Below are 24,288 nucleotides of genomic sequence, written 5' to 3' on the forward strand. Positions count from 1 at the left end.
TACTGAAGTGAGTACACAGAAGTAAAATGTGAAAATCTCCAGCACTATAAAACCAACTTTCCTTAGAGCAGAAACACTGCAACTAGAATGACCACTGGAAAACAAATCAAGACACAAATGAACAAAAGTATAAGTTTGTTCCAAGTACAATTCAAGGTCAAGATAAACTATAAACAGCAAAAGGGATCATGGGTTACAGCCAGCTAATCCATGATCATGAAATATAGGAATGATAAACTGAACATCATTACCTAGTTTGACTTTAATTGACTCTCATTCCTTTGTCTACCCATTGGGTACGACGCAGTAAAATGCCCAAACAGTGGAAACAGCAGCAACACTACTAAGAGCTGCCATGTGTTAAATTCCTACTCCATGGCAAGCCCACTTAACACGTATACCTTTACACACATAAGCAAAGAACCTAGTTAATCCAAAACATTGAATATTAAAAACTCATCTCATATATGGGCAATTACTAATGTAAAAAAGTCTTTTACCTATCTCTCAAGAGAAAAGTTCGTCTTCTTTTCTAGAGTTTATTTTACCTGTTCTTTAAATCCATTTCCCTCATCTCTAATACCTTAAATATATCCTAGTTTACATTTTTCTTCGATATATAAAAAAAAAATAAATCAAATTTTCCCTTGAGTTTGCTATCCCTCCAGTTATAACGGGTTGGCCTCACTACTCCTACCTAACTATAATGACTTAACTATGATGACTGTTTTCTGGGATTATTTCAATTTCTGATATTTCACCACATTATCTCCATTTCAGCCTGTGGTTTGAAAACATGAGACTGTATCCTAAAATCTTCACTACTACTTCCAACGAAATTGTTCTCTAACATTGCCAAACCCAGTGACTGCTTCTTATTCTTCTGAATCTCTGAAACATTTCACAGTCTAGTTCATCCCTTCTGTGATATCTAAACATCTTAACTTTAGCCATTATACTAATGTAGGTCTCATATATCTTCCTTGTCTACTTTAGGACTTGTCAGTGTGTGTTATCAGTAACATTAGCCTCACATTATGTTCCTCAATTAAGAAAAGATTTTATGGTCAAAATTTTTCAAAATCCTACATATAACATTCTACTCCTGAGCTTAACAGTGAATATTAGTGAATTGGGCACACCTTGATATTTATGATAAGGAAACCACTGACATTCTAACTGTTTTCCAATAAGCAATCCTATGTTTTACTAGTCCACAGAACTCTATTTTCACGCAACGCGTGTTAACACGTCATGGAACTAGTATTATGTAGGCGTAGTTTTCTGATAAAAACCAATATTCAATGTAACACATTGGGGAATACTGACATACCTAAAATTTTAGGTTAAAACCTGAAATCTATCAGGCTTCCAAAACTGAAATCGCCATCCTTCCTCCCAAGCCAGATTTTAAAGATCAATTTAATCATTAGTAACAGCTTGTTCACCAATTTTTTTTCCGCACATTCAGACGGCTGACAAATATTTTTTACCTCTTACTGTCTGTTATCTGTAGTGTTTGCTCCCTCCCTTTCATGGCTATGGACATCGCTCTACGGCAAAATCTTCCTTCAGCTTCATCTAGACTCACGATAAACAAACATAAGAATTAGAGAAGAATTTTTTAAAAAAAGATTCTGGGCTCCACCACAATCTTGCTAAATCAGAATTCTGCAGGGAGAGGCTTAGAATTTGTGAGCCTAATGGCCACCTTGGTTTGCATAGTGCTGAAGGAAACCATAAAGCTCCACGACTTTTCTCCTCCCCCTGAGCTAAGCATTTTCAGTTCTCTTCTACCATCTCTTCAAGTGACAGTTTTGAGTCTCCTAACTGTCAGCTGCTCTTCTCTAAAAAATAGTCTATTTTGTCTATAAGCCTGTTAAAGAGAGAATCTTATACTGAACCACAGAGCACTCTGGATATACTCTGGCCAATCTGTAAGAGAAGACTATCAATTATCTCCAGGGTTTCTCTAGACCTGCCTTTATGCTGGACAGGCAAAATCACTCTCCTTCCTATTCCTGCAGCAATTACTACTCATTATCCTCCACACCAACCTGCAATAACTACTAGACTGTGAATCAGCCGGCAAACAGACAAAACTTCACTGAACTTTAAAGCATTACTTACCTCGCTGACCTTCTGTTCTCTGTTCTAAATAAATGGCATGCCTCCCCTTCTCTAATGAATTTTGGTTCTGAAAGTGCCCATTTATACCAATCCTTATAATGTTTTAGTATCAATGGTTCACAGCTACAGTGTTTTTTCCACTTACAAAACATTTCAACATTATTTACTTAAACCTCTCTAAAGTTCTTGTGACAGAGGTATTATCTTACAAATGAGGAAACTAAGGCTCAGAGAGGATAAGTAGCTTATTCAAGTCACCCAGTAAGAAAGGAAAGTTGTGACTTTAACCTCGCATGTCTCATACCTTAATCATAGCTTTCTCTACTTTAAAATCCAAATACAGTCACTTGGTCATCATCAGAAAATTAGCACCAATTAACACCAGAGTGTGATAGCTACCAGATGGTGAATTACTCAGCAAAAAGAATAGCCAGCTGGAATATAGGCAGGCATTATAATACAAGAACTAAAGACTGATACTTTTGGGGCCAGATTGACCCAAATTTGTGTCCTGGCTCCATCTCTTACTTACTGCCAATGTTACCTTGCGTAAATTATATACCCTTTGTGAGCTTTGATTTTTCATTTGTTATTAAGAATAAAGGACATTATTTTCTTTAAAGTGCTTAGAATAATGCCTGGTATATGGTAAGTCTTCGATGTTTTTTTAATCCTTCATTTGAATATGATAACAGTTTACTAAAATATGTCTGTTTGGATATAAATACAAATATTCCCAACTTGGTGTCCTTCATAAATTACCTCCTGGTGTCTGGGAATACAACCAACCATGTGAGGATCATAAGAAGATGAAAGATAGTATGAGGAGGGAGAAAATTTTAAATGATGCTTGAAGTGGAGGCCTGGAGAAGGTAGGTAAATAGAAGGTTTGAGCTAAGTCTAAGCTCCCAGTGGCCGCCCTTCCTAGGTTATCATCACCATTACCAGTCACTTAAGGATGAAAGGGGAAAAAAAGGAACAACTTAGAAGAGAAGAAAGGCAGTGGGTAAAGTACCTATTTGGGATGTGAGTAAATTAATAAATGTATAAGATGAATTTGGGCTCTTGCACATAAATTTGGAATTCCATTCCATTTCATTCTTTAATATTATCACTGGGAAAAGATAAATTTGGAATAGAAAGATCATGTTTTTAAATTAAATTGTTCAATGTTTGTAACACAGTGAGTAAAGGTAATAATAATAATGTTAAATATTTTTCTTATAACGCGAAAAGTACATGTTTGTGTTTAAAAAAATAAAAGGATGAGAAAAAAATAATAAGGAAAAATCACCTACAATCCAACAACCCAGATATAACTACTGTTAAAATCTGGTACACAACCTTCTAAACTGTTTTGTTTATACATTTATAGATATGTGTATTTTACAATATGAGGATATACATAATTATTGTTTTGTAAACTTCTAAATTTATTTCCAGATCATTAAATATTTTTTTTGCAATATTATTTGAAGTGCCATATATATTTTAACTAGATAGTTCTGTTAGCTAGACGCCTATTGTGGATATTTGAATTATTTTTTGCTACCATAAAAAGAATGATTAAAAACATTCTTGTAGCTTTCTCTTCATGTATAAACATGATTTTTAGCATAAATTCTTGAAAGTGTATTTGCTAGATCAAAGGCATGCAAAATTCTAAGACTTTTTCCATACTTATCAAATTGTTGTCCAGGAAGTTACTACCAATTTGCACTCTACCCAGCAGTATTATATAATGCTAATTTTCCAGATCTTGACCAACACTGAATTTTATGATATCGTTCAAATCATCCATCAAAACACACAGGTGGTTTCCATGTCTTGGCTATTGCGAATAATGCTGCAGTGAACACGGGGGTACATTTATCTTTATGAATAAGTGTTTTCAAATTTTTCAGGTAGATACCCAGAAGAAGAATTGCTGGATTATATGATAGCTCTATTTTTAATTTTTTTGAGGAATTTCCATACTGTTTTCCATAGTGGCTACACCAATTTACATTCCCACCGGCAGTGTGTGAAGTTTCCCTTTTCTCTACATCCTCTCCAACACATGTTATTTCTTGTTTTACTGATAAAAGCCATTCTAACAGGTGTGAGGTGGTATCTCATTGTGGTTTTTGATTTGCATTTCCCTTATATCTAGGGATGTTGAGCATCTTTTCATATATCTGTTGGCCATCTGTATGTCTTTTGAGAAAAGTCTTCTTCTCATTTTTTAATTGGATTGCTTATTTTTTGTTGCTGGGTTGTATGAGTTCTTTATAAATATTTCCATATTAGCCCCTTAATGGAGTTTATCAAATGTCTTCTCCTATTCAGTTGGTTACCTTGTTTTGTTTTGTTAATGGTTTCTTTTGCTGTTCAGAAGCTTCTTAGTTTGATGTAGTCCCATTCATTTATTTTTGCTTTTACTTCCCTTGACTTTGGGGTGAAGTTCATTAAGAAAAGGATGATTGGATAAAGAATATGTTGTACATACACACAATGACACACTACTCAGCTATAAAAAAAAAAAAGATGAAATATTGCCATTTGTAACAACATGGACAGATCCTAAGAGTATTATGCTAAGGTGAAATAAGTCAGATAGAAAAGGATGAGAACCATATGATTTCAATCGTATGTGGAATATAAAACAAAAAGCAGCAAAAAAAAAAAAAAAAAAAAAGGCGGAGATATAGACAACAGAATGGTGGTTACCAAAGGGAAAGAGGAATGGAGGAAAGACAAAGAGGGAAAAGGGGATCAAATATATGGTGTGAAAGGAGACTAGGCTTCGGGTGGTAAGAACACAAAAGAGTACACAAATGTGAATTATAAAGGTGTACATCTGAAATTTATATAATTTAATAACCAATCACCCCAATACATTTAATTTAAAAATAAATAAAATTAAAATAGTAAAGTAAAAAGAATATGTTCACTAATTTGGTAGGTAAAAAACTATTCCTCTTTTAACCTCACTTTTATTACCAAGAGGTAGAATATATCCCCTACGCTTATTATATTTCTTATTTTGAAAAGTATCTGTTTATATCTTCTGCCTTTTTTCTCAATGTTTGTCTTTCTCAATTGATTTGAATATCAATTAATCTTCTGTCATGTGGGTTGCATATATATTTTTTCGAGTTTGTTTGCCAATTTTTCAAATAGTGTTTTTGATCTATAGAAATGTAAACTATTTAGATAATCCAACCTAATATATTTTTTCTTTTTGATATCTGCTTTGGTAATCTTGTTTAGAAAGATTTACCTCACTCCAATGTTATACAAATTTCCCACGTATATTTTCCCTTAGGCCTTGTATGATCTTACTGTTGATAATTTAAATTTTTATTTAACCTAGACTTTATTGGGGTACAAGATACTGGGTTGTAAGATATTGAGGTAGGATCTAAATTAATTTTTTTGATACTTAGCTGGTTGTCTCAGCACTATAGTAGTTCACTGACTCTACTGGGTACTTTTTATTTTTAACATGTTAACATCTCTGAAACCTGAATGTGTTTATGATTAATAAACAGCATTTCACAATTTATTGGGCATTTTTTTCTTAGTGTTACTTGAAGTAATAATAAATCTTTCAATCAATTGCTTCTCAGATTTGATGAAACAGTATTTACTTCTATTCCTTTGTCACTAAGAGTTTTTTCTGTTTTTGTTTTTTTTAATTAAAAAAATGCACTTGGAATTTTTATAAAATCTCTTCTGGGCACACATTAAAATGATCATATATTTTTCTAAGATATCCCACTATTGAACAATATATTCATACATTTCTGAAGTAAACCCTACCTTGTCATGGCATGTTACTTATTCAACACGTAGCTATATTCCTTTTACTAATATTTTATTTAAGATCCTTACATCTCTTGTCATAAATCAGATTGGTGTATAGTTTTTCTTTGTAATGTCTTTGTCAGGTCTTGGTTTTAGAGGTATTTTACATTTGTCAAGAAAGTTGATAAGCTTTCATCTATTTTCTGTGATTGACACAGTTCGTAATAACATAGAAATACTTTTTTCTTTTTTCTGTGAAAGTCTAAGCTGGTTTGTGATAACTCTCAATTTCTTCTAGGGTTATAGTCAATTTATATATTACATCTCTTCTTTAGTCAAATTTTATTTTACTTTATTTTTAAAAAACTATACTGAAATTTTTCTTAGAATAGGGTTATACACAGTATTCTCTTACATTAAAATAATTTTTTCTATATCTTTGGTTTTACCTCATTCTCCTTTCTAGTATTTTGAACCTACAATTCTTTTCTTCCTTTCTTTCTTGATTAGACTTAACAGAAATGTTCAACTTTATTGGTCTCTTTCAAGATCAAACTCTTGGATTTAACAGTTCTATTTTTTTATTTCTCAAGATATTTAATCTGAGTAGTTATATGATTTTCTCCTTTCCTTTGATTTTCATCAGATTGGCTGTGATGTGCCTAGATGTAGTTTTCTCTGTATTCATCATGTTTTAAATCTGTTACACTTTTGGAACCGGAAACTCGAGATTTTTTTCTCAGTTTGGGAAAATTCTTGGTTATTATTTCTTCAAATATTGCTTTTCCCCCCATCATCTTTTGCTTCCCTTTCTGTGACTCTAATATGTTATACCTGAAACTGTGTAGTTTATATTATCTTTCCAATAACTTTTCATTTTTTTTTAGCTATCCTAGCTTCAATCTGGGTATTTTCTACCAACTTGTTTTTCTGCTCACTAATCCTGCCTTCTGCTATATCCAATATGCTAGAACTATTTTATTCTTTATTACTCTAGTTCTCTGATGAAATTCTCCATCTTATTATATATTTTCTTGAATGTACTATTCAGTTATTTTAAAGTCTGTGTCGGATAACTTAATCTGGATATCTGGATCATCTATAGACCTGTTTGTCAATTTATTGCCCTTGGTCTTTTACTTCAGTATGCCTGGTCATTTTTCATAAATGCCTGATATTGCATATGAAAAACTGGATTATGGATGATATAATCTTCTACAGGCAGCTAGAATGGGAAGGAGAAGGGGGAGATTACTTTAATCGGAGACTAAATTAACTTGGGTCTGGGCTGCAGTTTTTGATAAATTTGGTCTACCTCTGGTTTGCCCCCATTACGCTGGTATGCTGGAGCTCAAGAGAGCCTATAGTTAAAAGTTTAGAAACTCTGAGAGCCAATTGCTAAACGCAGGCATTACTAAAAATAAGTTAAATAAACTTTAAATTACATAAATAAAAAACAAAAGTAAAACTCAAAACTTACCACCTCTAAAATTTTAAACTAACTTTAACTATTGTCTATGTTATTTACAGCTGTTGTATGTGCATTATAGAACTACTGTATAATGGTCTTACTACACATCTCTTCCTAACTGCATATTCAGTGATGTCACATCTGTAGCCTGATATGGCTCACAGTGAAAGTATTTACACCACAGAAATCAACAAGCACTGCAAATCAGAGCTTAATTGTTTTGCTGATTGTCTAGGTCAGTTATTCAAAACTGGAGATGAATTCTTCCAACCCCAGAAGATATTTGAAAATATCTCAAAAAATTTTCGTTACAAGTTGGGGAGAGAGGGACAGGTGCCACTGACATCTAACGGGTAGAGGCTAGGGATGCTGCTAAACATCCTGCAGTGTATAGGGCGGCCCCCTACAACAGAGAATCATCCAGACCAAATGTCAGTGACGTTGAGGTTGAGAAATCCTGATCTGCTGACATCTCTGCTTCTGAATGTCTGGAACCTTTCCCTCTCTTCCCATGCCTAGAATTGACAAATGCCTGCAGGGAAAAGATAAGCATTTTATCCCAGTTTATTTTATTGTTTTTGCAGTTATTTTTCTAGCACTTGGAGTTTACTATTTGTTATTTTTAATCTCTTATATTTCATAATAAAAATATTTGACTATGAACTTTGCTTTTGATACAGCTTTGGGTTAGTTGATTTTTTTGGGGGGGAGAGGATGGTCACTTTTTGCTCTTTTCACTGTTTTCTTATAAAAGGCCCCAGCAACAGACATTTTTTTCTTCTCTCCCTTAGTTGGGATAGGTGTAGCTTTGCAGTTGCAAACTATGCTATTGTTGAAATAAGCATCCACTTAAAGTAAGTTCCATGAGCGGTCTACAGAAAACAATTTGAGAAGTGTAGTAGAGGATAATAATTAAGGGAGTCCATAACCAAGTATCTATTATACTTTGACTATTCTAGTGTCAGCTTGAGTCACTTAACTCTGCTGTTACTTTTTACTAACTGGAATTAAAAATTTTATTTAATAAATAATTAAGTACCAAGGAATGCAAAGTCCTATGCCCCTGCACTGAATAAAGATGAGGGTTACAAAAATCTTAACTCATGGCCTATTCTCTCAAGAAATTTATAAATTTGTTAGGGAGAGACTTGTAAATAACTTATGTATTCAAACTCTCAGTTACTCATTTAAGTCACATTATTTGGGGAATTTAGATTCCAGACTCAAGTTTTTTTTAATTGTTCAATAGAAACTGAAATATTTTAGATGAAATGGATCACTGGGTCAAACACTACATTATAAAATATGTGGTAATGAAATCAAGAGCAAACTATACTGACTTAATTTTGAGAACTTTAGTAGATTTGCATGCTGTTTATACTTTACCATGTAAATTTATTTGGAGCTGCACAGCTTTTACAAACCTTACTTTTTGCTTATATATCTTTTAGAGCACACATGTGTAATTATTTCATTTGACACAGTAGTGCTATGAGTTAGAATGAGTTGATGTTATTCTCACCATTTTACAGATGAGGAAAATGAGATGGAATGTTTAAGTAACTTGCTTGTGGTTATGCAACAAGTTTGTGCTGACACATTATGGCACTATGTTTCCACTTGGTACCCTGGACGCCTCTGCACTTTTCTTTAATAATGTTATGTGATGGGTCACACTGAAGACATGTATCTGAATGAGTATTTATGCAATCCTTTTTGAATCAGTGACCATGTTTTGAAAAAAGGATTATTCATTTACAAAAAGAGTAGCTTTTTGTGGAGTGCCTCAGAAGTACTTGCTAAAATTTGTATATTAGTTCTTATAAGCTATCTTTAAATAATTTCAAAGTCTGTGAAGTGGAATAAACATTCATGAATTTTCTGATTACATAAACAAGATAAATTTACATGAATTATAGACAAAATTTTTGCCTATTATGTTTCCCAATTTATTCTAACTATCCATTCTAATTCACTAAAGAAAATCTAAACTATTTCTGTGTACACCTGGAAAATTAACTAAAGAACTAGGATTGTAATTTAGGTGATATAAGTTTAAGACTGTCCTTCCCTCACTTTTCTTCCCCCAAAACACATCCATATACACACACTCACGCACACACTTTCAGGTATCCAGGGATTTTATATAGGTGTTGCTTTAATTTTACTGTGTGTGTGTGTGTGTGTGTGTGTGTACGTGTAACTTTTAAATAGAAAAAAATGCAGTTATAACAATCTTCACATATTGTTAAACTCTGAATTATGCCTTGCCATGGTTTTCTAATTTCTCAAAAGATAGCTGTTCTTTATTGTATCCTACACTTTTATGCTGTTTATGCTTTTCTTTCTTTTTTCTTGGTGGTTTAATGAGCCTGGCATTAACAATGATTTTTGCTCCCTATCTTTGTCAGTAACTCCAGGAAGTACTTTCCTTTCCATCTAGCTATGGTCTTACCCTGAGCTTTCAGATGAAATAAATACAACAAAATAACTCTCCTGTTAACAGATATTTTTCCTGTAAATCATTCTATGTAGGGACAAGACAGGAAGGGTCAATGGGATGAGAGAAGCCAATTTTACATTCTCTTCAAAATAATATTTGAGTTATTTAGATATAACAAAAGTTTAAGCCAGTACTCAGAAATCTAGTTCATTTCAGAATGGTTTCATTGCACTGGAAAATTTCGTTAAAGAATTTAGAATGAGGTGAAGGGCAATTCAAATCCTTTAAATTCAAATGAAATGCATTTTGTTAAAGGTTAAGAAACATTTGCTGGAATTATGAGCAATTTCCAGCTAGAGTTCCATAAAAAGAAAGCTTGAAATTAAGTTCATGTTACTCTCCCTAGTAGAATTCCATAGTGACTGGAATGGTTTATGAGTACATATCATATGGAGAGCGTTTAAAGGGTTGAGAAAATGGAATTTGAATAGAGTAAGAATGGAAAACGTTTTCTCCCTACTTCCCTCTTCCCTCCCCTCCCTGCTCTTACATTCCCCCCTCACTGCCGACAGATACACACACACAGACACACACACACACACACACACACACACACACACACACACACACACTATATCAGAAGAGGAAGATTATGCTGAAAGTCTCCTTTAGTAGTAAATGGAGCAGCATACATGGAACAGTGTAGCTGAGTAAATTGTGTGTGGCATTGAACTGGAATTTCTTCAGTGAAAAGGCTTATGTTCTTAAAGAGTTGAAAAATGACTTAAATTTTCTAGTAGCCTAGAATAAAATTGCACAGGAGGCTCATGTGAAATGTAGCATGTGTGAATAGTTTTGCAGCACAGCTCCATCTGAAATGTAGCAGCACAGCTGGGGCAGTGACTCATCACACTAAAACATACTGTGCACACACAGACTCTCTCTAATAAAGCCCGCACTTTCTCACATTATAAGGAATTTCTTAAGCTGTTGTGATGGTATGATATGTTCCTAAAACTTGGTCAGGCCACTTGAATTTAACATTTGTAGAATACTCACAATATATTGGAATTGTTCTGCATTTAGTTCTTACACCTGTTTGGTCTTCTTTTCCCCCATTTTATAAGTGACAAATCTGGGGCACACATCCAGGCTAATATTCAACTGTTTTCACCAGTTGCTTTTAGCCCATGAGTGTTCTGATTGAAAGAAATGAAGATACAACAAAATTTTAAGACAGAAAGAAAGACAGCTCATGTTAGTTGACTTCAATCTTCTCACAAATCTTTTTAAAAAAAAATGTAGAGAAAATTTGGAATACGGCTACCTGAGAATATGCAATAGAGAATCGATAAGCAGAAATAAAATATGTTCTAGTTTTAGTACCTATATAAAATGATTAGAATCTTGCCCGTGAATCTAGCCACCGTCCTAGCTCTCAGAGATGCTGCGAGGCCGTATGGCTTACTTAACATTGGCAGCTTCTTCCTGCCAGGATTCCACGGGACGTCCCTAAGGATAACAACCAGCCTGAAGCTGAGTCCTTCTTGACGATCTGCCGTGATGGATCTGTTAATTTGGGTTCTGCCCTCCCTAGATTAAAATGGTCTTCGATTTTCAACGTTAAGTACTATGAGAAATACAGATTTTTCAAGGAATTGAGGGCAGTATTTATGTTCCATTTGTTCCAGTTGTGCTGAGCAAAATAACCAGACTAGAGTGACCAAAGAAAACATTAAAAGTTTGTTTTTCTAAGATTCTTCAGCTTTTGTCTTTCCTAAAGGTTTGACTGTTACTATTCTAAATCTATTTGTATACTGGCTGTGTAATCTTCACAAGGTACTTACCCCTTCAGTTTCTTTATCTATAAAATGTGTTGCTGTGAAGATTAAAAGACAACATATATAAAGTACTTAGAACCATGCCTGACATCTGGTAAACACTATATAAGTTTTAGCTCTTGTTTTTATTACTATTATTATTATTATTATCATCATCGTCATTAATGAACCTATATAAAATGATTAATTCAGGGCAAAGCCTGATAATTAAGTGTATACAGAACAAAAACTATTCTATATGATTTTCCAAAGTTTTAAACAAAGTTATTAGAAGCTGATTACCTGTGGATAATATTGAGGGTTATCAGCTAACAACAACAAAAACTCCCAATGAGGCAGTTACACTCCTATTTCCTCCTTTTTTCACCCCACAGAAATCACTCTTGTTCACTGTTATAGCTTACTTCCCATTTTCTTCATGCTATTATCTTATTCAAAATTTCCCCACACTCATGCATCTAATCAACGAACAAATATTTAGTGATTACGACATGCTAGGGACGAGAGATATAAATATGACTAAGACATGAACTTGCTATTGTAGAGTTCACTTACTAGTGGTCAGATAATTACAAAACAAAGTCAAAGTGTACTTCTGGAAGTACATACAAGGGGCTACGGGAGCAGAAATGAGGGACACCAAAGTTTACCCTGGAAAGTTCAGACAGGACTTTCTGGAGGAAAAGATACCAGGGCTTAAAGGATTTCAAGTAGGAATTGAAATGTCTTTTCTGGTATCCAAGGGCTTCTTTAATGGGTCCTCTTTTACCCTCCAGCCAGACAACCCATTACTCCCAACAGAACTCACCTCTTCACTCCTACTAAAGCAGATTCCTATTTCCTTGAAAAATCCACTTTTGATCCTATCTCTAATACCTCTTCTCATAAGGCATTCTCTATCAGGCATCACCTACCTGGCAGAAACTAAATCCTCCTCTGCCTGGTAGAGTGTGGTCTCATGTCCTCTGTGAAAACTGGCCCTACTTTGATGCAGTCGTATACCTTGCTATTACTAGGAAAGCATTTCAAACAGGCATATTTGGATAGATGCTGACATTATCATTTCATATTTTATAACTGTTTGTTGTATTTTTCTTATTGTGCCAACAAAACTGTAAAGAGAAAACAGTTCTAAGATTTATTTGTTTCACAACACATGGCAAAGTGTCAGCCAAAGCAAAATATAAATGGTCAAATATACTTCCTGAATTAAATTGTTTCACCAGTGCCTTCTCTGGTTTATCTGATATGCAATAAATTCATTTTATGAAATTTTAGAAGTTCAAATAACCAGAGAACATGCTAACTTCTGTCAGTTAATTTACAAACTGAAAGTCAGTAGTACTATATGAGAAATAAACTAGCTTAGCAGAATTTGTGAATGTGAAGAAAATGTAACCATGGAATAAATTACACATTTGGTTTATAAGCAGTCTGTGAATAAGGTTCTTGTACTTGGTGAGCAGTAAGAAAGCAGTATATTGTTGAGAAGGGATGTATTTAGGGTAAAGTATGAAAATGAAATAATAATTGAATGGCCTTTTTTGTAAGGAAGTATTACATATGTATACGAGTAAATGAAGAGGATTATACAAATATGTAAATGCATGCCTAGACACACACACACTGAGTGTGACTAAGATAACAGAAATGGCAGTTGAGAAAATAACCTTTTCATACTGCTAATGATTAGGCATTTTCAAATTCAGCACTTCTTTCTTTCTTTTCATTTTCCTGTCTCCCTCCCACTGTTATTTCTCATATCATCTGGCTATTTAGTCTTTTCTGTTTAACTTTTCTCCTTCACTCCTTGCCCTCTAACAAAACTTCACATGCTTTCTCACACTCACCCACATGTACAACTGTTTCCTATAATTTGTGTTCAAAGTATGAAACCAGCTATCTCAAAAAGGTATCTGATAGCGATGCCATTGATTCACTAGATTAGTGAGTGGTTTTCAAACTTTTGCTCATGAACCCCTAAAAGAATTTTGAAAAAAAAATATAGATTCTGTGCCAGTTATCAATTTATTGATCCTCACCTCTACACCCACCTTCCCTGCCTGTTCTGATAAAACGGAGGTGGGACCTTTAAATATTTCTTTCTTTGTCAGCAGAAGGCACAAGAGAAAGATTGCAAAAGAAAAAGGTTATTCCTTCCTGGTTTTAGTATGCTTGCTCACCAGGCTCCTGCAGAGCTTGTTGCTTCTCTAGCACCTGACTCTTGCAGCACATGTATCTTCTCTACTTCCAGGCCCTTGCAATGTGGGCAGCTTCTCCAGTGCCAAGCTGCTACAGTGTGAATGATTTCTCCCACGCCCAGCCCCTTCAGTGTACACAGCTTCTCCAGAACCTGGCTCCTACTGCAGGCAGCTTCTCCGGCATCTAGACTTCATAGTGGGTACTGCTTCTCTGGTGACAGGCTCCTGCGGCACACGCGGCTTCTCCAGTGCCCAGCTCTTCTTAACAGCACGAGCAGCTTCTGTGGTGCTAGGTCTGCCTTCAGCACACAGGATCAGCAGCAGCTGGCAGCCAGCAGCTTCCCCCGGCATTACCCTCAGGTAGTTTTGTAGGGAAGTGCCTCTGGTGAGACATCTCCCTGCAAATTGTGTTTCCCAAGCACTCCAGAGGGTGGATTTCCAGCAAATTTCAGAAGGCAGATTTCTAGAAAGTTGCATTATCATGACACCACAGTGACTTCTCTGCAATTTAGTAGGCCACAACCATGACATCGTCAACAAGGTCTAGATTTCAGCCCCAGGGAGTAGAAGTTGGGAGGCGGGGAGCTACAGGGGAAACTTCTCCTAGGGCCGTATCTCAGCCCTAGGGGTCATGATTACTTCTTATATTTACTATATCTGTATTCTTTATCATTTCTATTTACCTCTTACCAGACAATCCCTCATTACTGCAATCCTCTGTTATAGGCAACAATTCTTTATATTAAACCTTTTTGTTCAAATTACTGTGTGGTTTCTCTATCCAAACTGGGTTCTGACTGCTACATACTTCCTCATATATTTTAAAGTAATAACTAAAATTGCCTATCAAAAATTTAAATAATTGAAAAATCATTTAAATTTGCTTGTGTTTTATATATAGATTATATGCTCAAAAATATTTTTTCGAAAGCTTAGAGCTATATATATATATATATATATATATATATATATATATATATATATATATTAGATCATTTAATGAACACAGAAATCCACCATAAAACCTAATTTGAAAAAGCAGGCCTATCTGTCATATCTATCAACCCAATCAGACTTATTCTGTCCCCCTCCCCCAAAAAAAGACTTCCATTTTTTACAATAGGAATAAATATGTAAAAAGGTTGATACATGTTCTCATGACAACTATCTCACTTAAGTATACTGGGAGAAAATGGATAGACAAACAACATATGGAGAGATAAATAAGGAAACAGCAGGCAGGCAGACTGAGCCTTGGCAAGATAAAACACTATTTCAACATTTTTTTACCAGTTTGATATTTTTCAATAATTTTTTGGCCTTGCTTTCATGGGTCTCTCCTTCAGAAGTAATGCTGTTCTTTTGCTTAATGCCTTAGAGATTTTACCCTGGGACAATATCATAGTAAGATTTGGGATGGGATATAAACCTAAAAGCACCAAACGAACAGTACAAACAAAAAGAGACTCATGGACATGGACAATAGACTAGTGGTTACCAGAGGGTGGGAGAGGAAGGGGAAGGAGGGAGGTAGATGGGATAAAAGGGGTCAAATATGTGGTGACATTAAAGAATTAAAAATAAAAATTAAAAAAAAAGTGAAGCTAATTTTTTAAAAAAGTAAAAAAAAAAATTAGGATGGGTCAAAGATATGACATTTTTTTGTGTAGTGAGAGAAAAATGACTACAATAGATAAGAAGAAGTGGCCAACCACAGATCCTCTCAGACACATCAGTTTGAGAAAAGTGTACATATAGAACTTGAGGACCAGAAAATTGACTCCCTCAAAACTGTTCATGCCCTGTGGCCCCTGGAAAGATTTGTGGACACCCGGGGTACAAGTTCTCCAGTATGAAGACAATGGCACCCTATCCATGAACGATTATTGCCTACAATGGAAGCTAAAGCATGGATATTTTTCCCCCTGAAGCTGACAGGAAAGTAAGGAGAAGCATACAATTTTTTAAAAAGAATAATAACATGAAACCATATTCCTTAAAAACTTAGAAAACAAAACCTTTCCTTACAAGAATGCTAAATGAAATAGAGGCAATATCACATCAAATGTAAAACTCGCTGACTCCACCCCCCCCCCCAGTACCTATGTTTAAATAAGGGTCTTGCTTTTAATTTTTGTGACTCAAAATCTCGCATGGGTTAAATCCTTCATTTACAGTGGTTCTGTTTCTTATTTAAAACAGTTTTCTTTAGATCTATTACTTTACTGAATCACATGATAGAGAAAGAGGTGGAGAACTTTAAACAAAAAGCAAAGGGGATGTGGCCGATTTTTACCATTTGGGATATTAACAAGTTTAACATGGCTCAGCAAGTATCTTAAGTGTTATATCAACTATTATGACACAAGTTAAAGATGTTGAAATATAAGGATGTGTGTTTTCTGAGAGGAAATGGGTGACAATTTGAAGAACTGGTTTTTTAACATGAAGAATAAATGCATAAGAAATCAGAATGGATTCTCAACCAACATTATCAATGCGCGATAAGGTTTATAGAAGTTAAGAATGGTTTAAACTTTAAAACTTTTTTTTCAAGGAAACTATTGTTTCCTATTATTTATGAAAAATTTGTAAATGCTAGTGTTTTAAAAGGGAAATATTTATGGAGAGATATTATGTTTTACGTACTACATGTATTAGATTCTTGTTTGCTCATTTCCCCTAAGAAAACTGTAATTCTGTTTTAAATAAATGACATTTACTCCCAGTTAAGGTTTCTGCCTCCTTCCCCCACCCCCCAAAATCAGCATCCCTATGGGAAGTACAGGGTTTCTAGGATTTTCTCCAGCTAGATAAATAAAATTTCGGTAAAGATTTTCCTTTCTTAAAAAGATCCATAATCTCTAGAGTACAATGTCTGAATTAACTATTTTAGTTAAAAAGCCTATGTACTGCCTGTTTTATAGTAAACTACTGAAATCTCTAAAATAAAGATTTTGGATCAATGCAAAAACTGTTAAACTCATATGTAATTTGCTACATATGTACAAGCATCTGTTATAATTCCCATGTTACTTTAAATACAGGTATTGCCCTTCACACAGAAATATAATCATCTTGGTGGATATTATTCAATCTGAAAGGTGCACGTGAAGAACTTACATATGGTCCGAAAAATTAATTAAGGTCCATCAATTTATTGATAAAAAATTAATAAATATATAAACATTTTTCTGTTCACCAAAACATCTTTCATAGCTCTGCTAAGCGCCATGGTTATACTGCGGCGAACCAAAGTTAGTGTTGGGTATTTTAAAAATACAAAGAGTGTAAAATCAGCCAGTCTATCAAACTGGTAATTTATCATAAAAGTCAATAATCACTTTCGGGTTTTTTTTGGGGGGGGGAGGGGGATGGTGGGGAGGATGGGAATAGAAATAACGAAAATTCGATAATGTAAAGATCCCAATATGAACAAGCAATAAATAGTTTGTTGCCATCTGTGATATGTCCATACCCATAGGTTTTTAGCATACTTACTTGAACAATGGAGTTCCACAGACAACACATTTATATATTCCAGGATCTTTGTGATGTGTATATTCTCCTTCGAAGGCACTGATAAACAATAAAGAGAGGACTAAAAAACTGAATAAAGTTAACATTATTTCTTACAGAACATATTTGCTTAAAATATATTTCTCTAATAAATCTTTCAAGGGCTTTTTCTCCTATAATGAGAACAGACCAAACATATGGAAATCTGAACATTACTAATATATTTCAAATCTATATAATAAAATGTGCATATAACTACTCCAAACTAGTATGAATTAAAAAAAAAAAAAGACATGTAGTTGCATAATGCTTAGAAAAAAATTTTCCTATCAAAAAAAAAAGTCTGTAGTTCATATTCATAGAAAAAATATTACATAAGATTTCTACTACTCTACAGTAAATACAGAAGGATCCAAGAGTGTATACTAGAAAATGCAGAGGGATCCAAAGACTTCAAGTGGAAGGAGTCTTATTTTTTGGTTTGAAAAGGAATATTGCAGCTTTAAGGGAATATTTTTCTAAGTTAACAATCTTAAAGGCTAGGAGGTCATTCAGCTAATACGAATCAGCTGTGCTAGCCCAACAAAAAGTCTATGTGCTCTGCAGCTTGTTTTTATTATCCTTTCACCCTCTTTATGAGGTCCAATTTTTTTATAAACAGAATTTTTAAGAATGACCTAATCTCTAGTTGTTTGTGTGCAGTAAATCATTTTGCTGGTCATGTACACAACAGGACGGGTAGAAGTCCTCCTGGGCTGAGAGGCTGAAGTCCACTGCTAACTCATTGTGTAGTGAAGGTGGACTTTGTCCAGAGAGATTCAACACTTGGTAAATCCAGTAAATAGTATCCACTGTGACAGGAAGAGAGTGTTGCCTATTAACGAGAACCCCATGTGTGGTAAAGAGCTTTCAGTTCATGAATGAAAACAAGAAGTTACATCATTAATAAATTTGGATCAGAGGTAAGTTACGGCCTTATGCCAAGCTCCATGGTATAAATTAGACAACAGAATGGTTGGACCTTGGCAAGTTACCTTTAAGCTGGAATCAGCTGAGAGAGACTTTATTCACTAAAAAGAGTCTTGGAAGTGAACAAACTCTTTTTTCAGGACTTAGGGCGAACTTCCAAGGACCAAAGCCATGTGAGGGCAGTTATTGAAAATTTTTGACATTCCAACCACAAATGAGCCAATAAATACTTTCTCCACATGTGCTTCAAAAAGAAATTGGAGTGGGGTAGAAAGGAACTAAATTATGCTACCTTCTTTTTGCAGCCAAAACGTCTATACTTACAATGGCCACCTTCAAAATTTCAGCATCCTGGCACAGTGCCATGTCCCTCATGGTTTTGCTTACTGTGATGTCTTCCCAAAAAATGTACCTAAATCGCTATTACTTCCACACATTTTGTAGTAAACTAAAAACAGGCCCTTAATAAAAGCCTTGTGACTGTACATAAGATAGAGTGTTCATTAAATGGGGGAAAGAATAAATAAAACTTGGTCTTAACCTAAACAATACCATTTTCAAACCTTTTCAAGGATACTAATTTGTAGACTTTAGCAAATAAGTGCAGAATTCTTTAAATTAAATGGCAAGGAAAAGAATTGGAAGGCAGGGCGGGGCAGGGGGTGGCGGGATGGAGAAAACTAGCTCTTGCTTAATGACTTTTTCTTGCAGCTCACCTTACCTTTCGGTCCCTTTCTCCTGAGTGACATGGTACTGCAGGGGTGTTAGCCGCTTCCTCAGTTCCTGCTGGGAAAAGACCACCTTACAGTTCTTTTTATCCCTACATGACCCTGGAAAGAGAAAGGATATGGGAGAAGGAGGCTTTTTAGCTTGAATTCTAAATAATTGCTTTGGCTGGCCGCCACAGCACAGCTTCTGCATTCACTTGTCTATGACCAGATCAGTTCCTAACCCACAAACTTACCTGAACTGCAGCTGATTATTTCTCTTAGTCTTAAAAATGATTCTCAAGATTCAAGTGATTCCATTGGAGCACTAACAATGTGCTGCAGCCAAAAACTGCTAGCATGTGGCAATAAACACTCACTGGACAATCACAAGATGGTAGTGCCAGTACATCCTCTATGTCTGCCAATACCTTGACATTCTTTTTTTTTAATGAATTTAAAAAGTATAACTCTATTTACAAGCATTTACACTGTATGTATAAGATGATGGGCATATTACGTTCAACAATAATTCTCCATTCAATAATTTTGCAACTTAGTAGAATAGCTTCAAACCTTCATCATTCAATTTCTATTCTGGGTGATTTAAATACCATCCTATTTTAAAACAAAAAACAAAAAACAAACAAACAAACAAAAAACAAACAAAAAACCCTGAAAATGTATTTTTCCATAACTAGAAATTTTTGTTCTCTGTGATTTTGTCAGGTACCTCACTAGGTTCTGTAGAGGTCTTAAAAACAAATATCTCTTTAAAGACTGTATCTTACCCTGTAAAACAGGCAGCAAGACACTTTCAATAGACTCCAGGAGAAAGCATTTACACTAATGCAGATTCAAGAAGTTCCAAAGAAGGGGTGAGAAAAATAGGGAGGGGGGAAGACAAAAAGAAGAGGAAAAGTGAATGTGATTTTATTTAGAGACCTACATTTTCTTGTTGCAAAATATATCTAGGAACACTTCACTGATTAAGTGTATTTGAATGGTGAAATAATTTTAATGTGATTCTAATAACAATGGCAGCTTTTATTTCAACCTATACAGACTGCAGTAAAATGTTCAGACAACACCTGTTTATATATAGTATTTTATTTTACCTGCACAAATGAGTGAAAAGAAATATAACTCCAGGACAAAGCAAGCCTTACTTGCGGCAATAAAATCGCTTTTCTTTACCATCCATCACAGTGGAAAAGAGGCTTGCAGATGGCCGTTACCTGCTAAAATTTCTTATCATGTTTTGAAATTACTAAAAGAAAGCTTGCTTAGTGTTCTGAATATTAATCTAAACTTATTTTGAATATGATTTAGAAACAGAAATGGTTTCTACTTCTTTTGCTTTAAAGCACCTAATGTCATAGTATGTGAGATAACTGAAATTAAACTAAGAGAAAAATTAACCCATTACCCTGCTGGTGGGATCGATGGAGTAGTATATCAGCCTCCAGAATCAGGGCCACCAAGATAGAGTGGTTGATTTTCTAGGAGAAAATATGGAGGCAGGAAAAGAGCAAACCAGAGACAAACAGAAAGGTGCACCTTCTAGTTGGCCTGTTATTTAGCGCCTCTCCTAAATAGGTTGGGTCTGCTCTGGCCTGGAAAGATCCATATGAAGAGCTGGCCTATCACTAATGGCACGTTGGTCTCTAATCTCACTGGATCCCATATTACACTAGGCTTCATCCGAATGCCTACTTCTTACACTGTTAATATTTTCCAAGAGGTAGAAATGTTTTCCTGAGAAAAGTTTGTCTTGTCAGAATAAGCCTCTCTACAGCTTGAATGCAGAACACTCTTTCTTAAATAACCCACTGACTGTGAATAGGTGAGCTTCTGTTCAATTCATTATAGACTTCTTAAAAGTTATGTTTTTATGTGTTGCATCTTCGTTGATTTTGTTCCAAAAAATCATTAATTGCAAATTTAACACGACAGAATATCTTGGTTAAAATTATTCTTTCCAATGGCATGGATAATTAAAATCTATACAATTAGAATTAAACAATTCTGTCCCAAATATTTTTGTTAATATATGTTCATTCATACAAAAAGACCAATTGTGTTCCCAAAGTTGAGAGAACTAAGCTACCCATCTGTATGTCATTTAGTACAAGAGAAGCAACTGCAGGTTTAAATTACATGGTATTGGATTGCAATTTCCTAACATTGGATGCTTTTCTGCTTTTTTACCTTGAGTCATTTACTAAGGAGTGTTCATAAAAAGTAGCTTAAAGCACAGATGCTTGCAAATCGTTTAGGCAAAGATGTTTCTCTCTTTTTCTTTCTCCCTCTCTCAAAATCTCTCTTTTCTGAAGAAAAAGAATAAAACTGTTGGTCAGTATTGACGAATCATGTCAAGTATTTGTATAAGGAGAAAAGGTAAAATTGAAAACATCTGATTGAAGTAAATAATACAAACATAAAAGCTTTACTGGTGAATGAAGGGTATTGAAGAGACTTTATTTCATAGATTAGAAATTACTTTTGATCTAAACATTCTTAAAAACAGATTATTTTCCACTATGAACCATCTCATTAACTGTGCTACAGAGACCTCGTTTTAATGGCAAGCTTTGAAAGCGTGCTGCTGTACTCTCTTGTTAGTCTCCGTCTTATTTGAGAGGGGGATGGAGATTTCATTCCAGCTTTCTTTGTTTGTCTTTCAAGAACCACTAAAGCAGCATTCACACAAATTTTGTAGGAATGTGCCCTGTGTCATAGCCTACAAATTATTTGGTTTTGGTGCACTTAAAGGTCATCTTCCAAATTAGCAAAATTTTCCTACATCCTGGCTTTTCAACCTTAAATATAAATATTGTTTCCTAACTGTAAGTGAGGTTTGTTCTTTAAGAAATACTAGTGCTTATTTAAGTTGTCAACCTTGTACATTTTTATTCCTTGGTCATACTATGTTCTCAAAATAATTAGGCTTTTAAAGTGTACCTAATAGAAAAGGAAGTGTATGTAGACTAGAAACAACTATTGTGACTTAATATTAAACAATTTAATGAGAAGTTGGATGTTAATAAATTTCTTGCCACATAGTTTAATAATAATATACTTTCTGGTCAATTGAAAGCTATACTATTAGCTCTTTAACATTATAACTGAAAGTTGGCATATATCAACATAGAAAGGCTTCATTTTTGTCTCTGACTTCCCTTCTTCCTATCAGACTCACTTTTCTAAAGTCATATGGTGCCACTGTTAATTTTGAAGAAATTATTTCATTTTGAAATTCTAGAATTCTTTGGATGGTTTCCCTTTACTATCTTCACTTAGGTACTGTAATTTTCTTATTACACAGGGTAATTTAACATTACTATTATATGACATCTGTTCAATGACCTCTAAATTGGCTTAGAAGTATGTTACGGAAAGATTTTTCCCTTTACTTAAACGTTTAATAGAGTACTTTGAAGGCAGAAGTGAGTGTGTGTGTATACACATGCAACACAAGGTATATTTGAGGGGGTAATACTGCCACTTTGGTATCTAATCATAACACCATTCCCTACGGAGTAACTGTGGTATAGATCTTGAACCCAACCTAAGGGTATTTACTGAAATATGCCCAAAGTCTCTTTATATTGAGGCTTGTTCCATGTTGTTGCCTCAAAGCCAGTATTGTCTTGAAGCTGCGATGGGAAGCTCTTGCTCTAAGCAGTAATAAACTTAAGAGTAAGAGTTCATGCTCTGGCTCTGCTCGCTTCCCACTCACGTGACTTTAGTCAAGTCAGTCTCTCTGGCTTTGTGTTGCCAACTGCACAGATCTGCTGTAAGCATCACATCAATTATCACTTAGTAAACACTGTCTAAATAAATGCGACATCACGTTATCATTCTGATTACAGTAAATTCTGAAGTTAAAACTGCATTTTAAAAGGTCAGGTATTTCAGTGTGCTGAAATATTTTACTGACTGATGATAATTACTTTCTAGAATAATTCCCTGAGAAGAGTATTTTCCTCTAAGTTACCTTTTAAAATGATTAAAGTAGAAATTGAAAGAAGGAAACTAAAATTTAGTGCCTACTCTGTGCCAGGCACATTTCAAGGCACTATTACATAACTACATTTAATGCTATTAATAATTCTAAGAGGTAGGTGTCATGCCCATTTTACAGCTATAGAAACTGAGCCTCAGAGAGGTTATAATACACTAGGGATAAATAGCAAATAGATATATGTACTCAAAGCTAGGGCTGTCTGACCACAAAGCCCATGGTTATTATATTTTCTGTGAGGAAAAAAAATATGATGTAACTTTCTTCTTTAATTATATAACAACTTTCAGCTTAAAAACTATCACTAACAATAAGAGTGAAAGTTATAATCTCCAAAGCACACCCAGAATAAATACACTTGTCTATTATTCAGTGTCTGTTTTCCCTGTGTTCATTCCTTCAGCACAGGGTCAGTGACAAGGTCCAAACAAGATTCTAACAAAGTCTATAAAACGTTGAAAGGCTTTTTAACTTCCTGTTAAGAAGTAAATCAGATCTGTTACCTAAATCTTAGAGTACTTTTAAGTCATAAATCTTATATTTCGGTGTGAAAAAAATCAAAATTTAAAGATCCCATAACTTTAATTTTGCTTCTAAGATCAGAAATAAACTAAACTATTAAATATTTTTCCAAGATAATAAGAGATAATAAGACCATCTTGTTTTGCTTTGAGTTTACTGGGTTAAAACTGTAAAATTCATGTTGAAATATCTTGCTACTATATTTTAAAATGGTATACTTTAATTTTCACAAATAAATTTCAATTTTCAGTTGGTTATTAATCTGTCAAATTGGAAATCTGAACAAATTTTTATATCAGATTTAGTAGTGTTAGGAATTTCCAAAGACGTGGGCACTTATAAAGCCATATCGAGTCTATTTTTTAGACAAGAATGTAAAAATACTCCATGAACCATTTTTTTTTCATGTTTGCTTGTTTTGCATGCCAATAATTCAATAAAGGCTTTTAAGGGGGGGGAAATGCAAAGCACAGGGAAGAAGAGCTCCATGCTTGTAGAAGCATAACCAATTCTTCTGATTTCTTCTCTTAAAGTAGACCTATATAAGAGAAACATTCCTGAGATTTAACATACCATCTACGATGTCATGACACTTTGCTTTTCAGTACTGTGATTTCCATGAAACTAGCGTTGCAGGGTTTACTTTGAAGACCACTGATCCAAGACTTT

General features: G+C 34.4%; 1 protein-coding gene across 2 annotated transcripts in view; it reads right to left on the bottom strand.

Moving 5' to 3' along the window:
* Nucleotides 1-24,288, bottom strand: part of MSRB3 (methionine sulfoxide reductase B3) — a 143,585-nt gene that overhangs the window by 77,382 nt on the left and 41,915 nt on the right. For both annotated transcript variants that reach the window (XM_016139917.2, XM_016139918.2), the window contains 2 exons: nucleotides 19,085-19,193; nucleotides 17,377-17,454 (listed from right to left, as the gene is read on the bottom strand). In XM_016139917.2, coding sequence (XP_015995403.2) covers nucleotides 17,377-17,454; nucleotides 19,085-19,193 — 187 coding nt within the window. The remainder of the gene's footprint in view (nucleotides 1-17,376; nucleotides 17,455-19,084; nucleotides 19,194-24,288) is intronic.

Source organism: Rousettus aegyptiacus, unplaced genomic scaffold (genome assembly GCF_014176215.1).
Source record: "Rousettus aegyptiacus isolate mRouAeg1 unplaced genomic scaffold, mRouAeg1.p scaffold_m13_p_2, whole genome shotgun sequence".
NCBI lineage: Eukaryota > Metazoa > Chordata > Mammalia > Chiroptera > Pteropodidae > Rousettus > Rousettus aegyptiacus.